Source organism: Fragaria vesca, linkage group LG2 (genome assembly GCF_000184155.1).
Source record: "Fragaria vesca subsp. vesca linkage group LG2, FraVesHawaii_1.0, whole genome shotgun sequence".
Taxonomy (NCBI): Eukaryota; Viridiplantae; Streptophyta; class Magnoliopsida; order Rosales; family Rosaceae; genus Fragaria; species Fragaria vesca.
In genome coordinates, this window is record NC_020492.1 from 26,502,232 (window position 1) to 26,509,274 (window position 7,043).

The 7,043-nt window shown below is 36.9% G+C and overlaps 1 protein-coding gene across 1 annotated transcript in view; it reads right to left on the reverse strand.

Moving 5' to 3' along the window:
• Positions 1–4,141, reverse strand: part of LOC101299162 — a 9,608-nt gene extending 5,467 nt beyond the window's left edge. The window contains exons 1-2 of the mRNA XM_004293006.1: positions 3,643–4,141; positions 3,111–3,304 (exon numbers count right to left, since the gene is read on the reverse strand). Coding sequence (XP_004293054.1) covers positions 3,111–3,304; positions 3,643–4,141 — 693 coding nt within the window. The remainder of the gene's footprint in view (positions 1–3,110; positions 3,305–3,642) is intronic.
• Between the last annotated feature and the right edge of the window lie 2,902 nt (positions 4,142–7,043).

Sequence of the window (7,043 nt, forward strand, 5' to 3'; positions counted from 1 at the left end):
TACTCTCTCTCTCTCTCTCTCTCTCTCTCTCTCTCTCTCTCCCCCCTCCGATGATGACGCCGGCTCAACCTTGACTGTGCTCACCTTCGACAACGATGTCAGATCGACCTCAACTGCGTCTCCAATTTCATTGACGACGACCTCGCTATATATCTGATTCGTCAACGACAACCTTGACTAGATCCATCAACGACGACCTCGACTAATCTCCAATTCGGTCGACACCGACCTCAACCGAACCTCCTATTTCGTTGACGACCTCAACTAGATCTTCTATTCCAACGACAGCCTCTTGCTTGACCTCGGCTACATCTCTGATAGATATGTTTACACCGGGAATTAATATTTTACTTGATAGTAATTGTACATGTCTAAATGAATATTAGTTAAATTCATGGTCCACGTCATATCGACGAGCCCGAAATATTGGGTTTACAAGTGATGACCCACCCGCAAAATCGTGCGAGCTGAACGGTAGAGTTCGCATGCAAGATGGAGTTTGCATGCAAAAGAGACTTGCAAAGTTATCATGCGAGCTGGATAGCAGAGTTCGCATGTGAAAAGGACTTCACATGTAATCAAGGAGTGGACTTCACACAGAAGATAGAGTCCTAAACATGGAAGCAATATATGCAAGCGAAGTGTCGAGTTCGCGTTCTAAAAGCAACGTTTGCATGAAGGGATGTTGGACGTAGTGGTTATCAAGTAGCTAGCTTATCCATATTACTCATTTGATAATTACTCATTGTTGGACGTGGAACAGAAGGTTAAGAAGACTAGCAACATCTTTAATTGCATTCAACCAGGAGTCTATATGTAGCAATGATAGATCATGCCAGGTTTCATGCATATCCACGGATTTGTTGGCATCGTCTAGCAGAATCATATCAAAGGTGATGATCCTTGTCGCCTACAATATTTCACCCGTTGAAGAATTCTACAACTCTTTGACTTGCTTTGCGCCAATCTATGTGGCCCTAAAATAAGTCTACATACGTGATTAGAACTGCGTCACCCAATTACGTGATTACCAAGTAAAACGAAATCTTGTGCAACTTAACCGACTATGTAGCAAGGACCGAATCATTATCAACAACTAGTGAATTCACCTCTATATAAGAGAGTTTGAGAATCTGGTCTAAGGACACTCTACAATCTATAAACACAATACAACCTTCAACATAGTTGAAACCGATGCTAAAACATCTCGCCTTAGCACCCTTTTTACTTTTCAAGCTCTTCGGAGCTTTGCACCCTTTACTTTTCAAGTTCCTCGGACCGTTGCGTTCTCGTTTACTTTCCTTTGGTTGCTCTGCTCGCTACAAACCACGAGTATCAATATTGGTGGCGGAGATGCTACTGTAATTAAATCCTCGTCCGTGAGGTGGCACAGGAGCCTTACTTTCGTTTGATTAGAAGTACATGTCAGCGCAATAAAACAACAACACTACTTTCTGCACCCACGCGGTGGCACGCCCGCATTCAACCCTAGAAGCATTTGGTACAATTACCTCTCTCTCCGCTGAGAAGCGTGGCCAAACAAGATGTAAATTTCTAATCCCGTCGGGCTTTGGTTTGCACCAAATTGTGTTTGACTAGAGAGAATTTTGCATCGGATTTGTTCAAATGTACATGTGGTTTAAGAGTTGTGGTTACAAGGAAGGGAAAGTTATGTGATCTGTATATGAGTAGTGATCTCAAATGAGGTGATGGTTTTAAGTTAATAAGGATCGATGAAAGGTGGAGCTATGTGCTTAATTTGTTTGTTCAAAGTTTAAAACAAGCAACTCCGTGTTTTGCCTCCCTTAATAGATGATCTAGGCAGTTGTACTGTTTGTGTTTAAAGATGAATAACAAGCTAGTGTGTTCATGATAAAAAAAAACTTAGTGCTTTGCTGATAGTCATAGAAATTCTTTTATGTTTGTGTTAGTGATAGTAATTGTTTTATATCTTTAGTTGGTATCTTTTGAATATTGTAATAGTATATGTTCGTGTCTGTGTTAGTATCTTTACAACACAGTTATAGTACTTTTAAATTGTTGGGAAGAATTTAAAGAAAAGAAGTGCACAACCTGACATGAGAGAAGTGCACCACCTGACATGAGAGATATATAACACAATACTAGGGTTTGGTGAAGAGAATAAGTTGGGAAAAGTGTAAATTTAAATTGTTGGAGTTAGAGGGATGGTGGTGGAAAAATGTTAAGATGAATATTGATGATGAAAAAGCTTAGGGTGGTTTTAAGTTGGACTATGACCAAAAAAAAAGAGATTACCGATTGCTAGGATGTATCCATGTTTCTCTACTTAGATTATTGGAGTTGAGTTTAAATGTTCTCTTTATTGGTTAGGATTCCGGTTGAGAAAGCTTTCGAGGACAATCCCGAGTCAGGACACGTATGCTTAGTCACCTTGATTGTGAGTTGGACTTTTGTTTTAAAGAAATACATGCAATTACTTTCTTTGATATTGAATTTTTTTATTTTTCGGTTTAATATCATTAAGATTTCTCGTAAGTGAAGTATATAGTCACTATGTGATTTCTTGTTTATGATTTGAAGTAAATATGTTTGAGTTTAAAGAAAGAAACTTTCCGATGGCTTATTTGATTTTTATGAGTAAAGTATTGGTATGTTGAAAAGAAAGGCATTTTCTAAATGCTTATTGGTTTCATGCTTCAAGTTTTGATGTGTTTACGAAAGGAAAGAATCTCTTTAAATCTCTTTATGAAAGACACAAAATGAATTTGAATATGTAATTATATATTTTTAAAGAATGACGCTAAGTCATTTTATTGATCAAATAATGTAGGAGAACAACATATACATAACTCACCCTTGTGGCTACGCAAAAATCGAATTATGCTAAAATAACCTATGAAACTCAAGCAAAACCTAAGCAACTCAGTCGTTCTAATGCTGCCCTGAAATTGGCATCTTGATCAATAATCAGTAACTGTCGGATTCATCCAACTTATTCATCCCCAGGATCAAGGCTACTCAGCAAAGCGCTAAAACTCCGCGAAACTGGATCAGCCCAAATACCAACTGACCGAAGGCCCTTGTCGCCGGTGAAATCGCCATGGGTCACGAACTTCGAGCACCCATACCTCCGGCCCATACACTACTCGATCAGATGCATCAAGCCTTGTGAGATGAGGAACCCCATCACAAAAACCAGACTTCTCTGAGATTGAGAAACCGATTCCATGTCTTCCAAATCGAACTCCAAAGAACCCAATCCAGAAAGCAGTAAAAACAATGAACCAAAGCCCCCTGCGTGCCAGAGCACGGCCTTGACCGACTGTCAAGATTAAATCGAAATTGATTGGACTACTGAAAAACAAGGCCAAGCCTAAAGCTAAACCCTAGGCGGCGGCTTGAAGGAGAAAAGAGAAGTGAGAGCATTCTCATCGCTTGAGCAGCTTGCCAACTAATCTACTTTTTATTAAAGTATAACAAAATATTTTCTTTATGCAAGCTATATATAATGAAGAATAACAATACCATTGAAAACATAATCTGTTAAAACACTTAAACGTACTGCATAGATATTCCTCACGAATGAACATCACTTTAGCTTGACTGAGCTTGTGCATGCAGAATCGACAGTTTGAGATCCAACAGTGATAGAGATGTTACAATCGGTATGACTAAGGGCCTTTTTATGGAAGATCTTCAACATGCTTCCCTTCCCATGCACCACAGTGTGTGAAGTAAAATTCACTACCCCAACTGTAGTCAAGTCTCTTTGAAAGTTCGCATCAAATGCCAGTTTGTCTGCTAATATATCCATGGAAGTCGTGATGTTGTAATTCTTGTGAGATGGAATCGTACCTTCTTCGAGTGGAGCTTCAGCTATAACTTTGCCACGATAACTGATATGAGCTGTGCTATTGTCATACTTGAAGCTTCCATAGTTGCGATTTTTCACTGTGATCAAAATTCCGATTGATACATTAAATTTTATCACCGGAAAAACTATTACATGAAAGCTTTCTAGGTTGATCGGACTTGCCACAATGTCAGGATCTTTGAGCTTGAAGACTGTGAGGAATAGAACGACTAGAACCACTAAGATGGTGATTAAGAGAATGCCTGTAACAGTAGCACATATTTTCCAGCCTCGATGAGAAGCCATGACAAAGAATAAAGGATTGTGTAATTTAATTTTGGAGTTATGAATGATCGGTGTTGCAAATATTTTTGTTTCACATTATAGCAACTTTATTATATACACAGTCATTATGATATAAACAAGAAAGGAAGATGTATAGTTTATTAGTAATATTTGAGGTGCATATTTTATTTACTAAAGGACAAAATATTAGATCTTACTGTGTAACAATGAACTTGGAAGACGATAGAATTAAGGTTTCATTGTTTTATCACATGGGTTGTTTTTGTTGTATCAATGTTTCCATCGCACATTCATATGGCCTATATGAGATGCGTTAGGTCATGGCTTTTTAATTTTGTTTTATTATTGAACTCCCAAATCATTTCCTCATCACTTAGGTTCCTAATATGACCCGATTCATTTTTAAGAACAGTACATGAAATTTTCTCAATTGAGAATTATGATGTCTTAAGATCCAAAACTATCATATAAGTACATGAATTTACAAACCCGACAAACTTTTGATACAGGCCGTCAATAACGCTGTTAACCTTATGTTATTATTCAATTTTTTAAAAGGTAATTACGTATTTTCAGAATTCCTCTCTGCTCCATATCTCATACCCCAAGATTTCTACTCCATTTCGATAATCAAATCATCACCTCAACCTCTCCGATGTGGATCACCACCTCAACCATCGTTGTAAAAGTGAAAATCAACACAGATGCCAAACCCACAACCACACTAAAATGCCCAGGTCCAACAAAAATCCCCACAGAATTCATCTCATCATTTTAAGTTATTCAACAATCACCATCCTCGTCCTCGAAGTCTCCTCCACTCTTCAAATGCTGAAATCTGTAAATCAATATGCACAAGAAAAACACAGATGTGTTTTACAACTTGTAATTCGAAATCCATGGCAAGGTGGTCGGATATAGCTGATGGGTCTGATGTAGATGGCGAGAAGAAGGAAGAGCCAGACTACTTCTCGAAAGCTTCACAACGCAGTATTTCAGGGAGATATCCTCGAAGAAATTGAGTCGGTGGAAGGGTATCGGCACCGGCAGAGAGACGAATCGAAAAACCTAGACGAAGAGGACCGGTAAGATATGGGGTTGTGGCGGAGGATGATTAGGATTTTGGGATTTTTGTTTGATTGAATTAGGATTTGGAATTGAGAAGGTGAGCTTGTGAGGAGTTTGGGTTGGAGCAGAGATGGAAGTCACCGAATGAGAAGAGACATGAGAAGGGTTTCTTTATTTTATTTTGGGGTTCCACTTGTGTGTCTTAAGGTATGGATACCCAACCAATTTTAACTTGCTATAGCAGGTTAAACCAAACTAACACCGTTAACTCTCTGTTAAGTCTCTCTATATGTACAGTTTTCATTAGAAATATCTACCACTCAGATGAGTAAAATCACACAAAAGTAGACTTTTTAGAAATCAAAATGATTCTTGAGACTGTCTATAACTATCATAAGAAATATCTACTACTGTCATGAAAAATATTAACATAAGACACATCTACTGTTTTCATTAGAAAAATAGACTTTCTATAAATCAAAATTGTTCATGATCGAGATTGAATCAAGTAAAATTTGCAACTCTACATTTAACATAAGATACATCTACTGTTTTTATTACAAATCTCTACCATTAACATAAGCGAAATCAAAGAAAAGTAAACTTTCTAGAAATCAAAATTGTGATTAAGATTGAACCAACCAAAGTAAAAGATACAAAATCTACATTTAACGTAAGACACAACTACTTTTTTCATAAGAAATGTCTACCATTAACATAAGAGAAATCAAAGAAAATTAGACTTTTTGGAAATCTAAATTGTTCTTAAGATTGAAGAAAAACCAAGGTAAAAGATGAAAAGTCTACATTTAACATAAAACACAACACTTTTTCTATAAGAAATGGCTACCATTAACATAAGAGAAATCAAAGAAAAGAAGACTTTCTGGAAATCTAAATTGTTCTTGAGATTGAAGAAAAACCAAGGTAAAAGATGAAAAGTCTACATTTAACATAAGACACAACTACTTTTTTCATAAGAAATGGCTACCATTAACATAAGAGAAATCAAAGAAAAGTAGACTTTCTGGAAATCTAAATTGTTCTTGAGATTGAAGCAACCCAAGGTAAAAGAGGCAAAGTCTACATTTAACATAAGACACCTCTACTATTTTCATAAGAAATGTCTACCATTAACATAAGAGAAATCAAAGAAAAGTAGACTTTCTGAAAATCTAAATTGTTCTTGAGATTGAAGCAACCCAAGGTAAAAAACGCAAAGTCTACATTTAACATAAGACACAACTACATTTTTCATAAGAAATGGCTACCATTAACATAAGAGAAATCAAGGAAAAGTAGACTTTCTGGAAATCTAAATTGTTCTTGAGATTCAATCAATGAATATTCACAAAATGAAAATTGACCGTCTGATGTGATCATTATAGTGAAACATGGCTATGGTATAAAATTCAACTGGATTCAACAATGTTCGGTGCTCGATCAAAGCGGTCAACCTTAATTCATCTTCACTTATCACACGAAAACTATCTTACCTACCTCTTTGTGATCTAGTTTGGTGGATTCTTCAACACAATAAAGTGCCACATAGATGAGACATAACTACCCATGTAAAACTTTGGGGACGTTTACCACCGGAGGATAGGGCTCTCCTTATTGAAGCATAAGCGTAAATAGGGTTGACAGCTTCGATCGGGGCCCAAACATTGGCGAATTAAAGTGATTTTCCTACCGTAGCCGTATTTTACTATACCGATCACATCCTATTTCATGAGATTTTTGAAAATTTTGCTTCCTCTATATAGTTGGCTCACAAAGTTGTACACTAGCATATAACCTACCAAACAAGTTATACCACATTAGTAGGCACGTT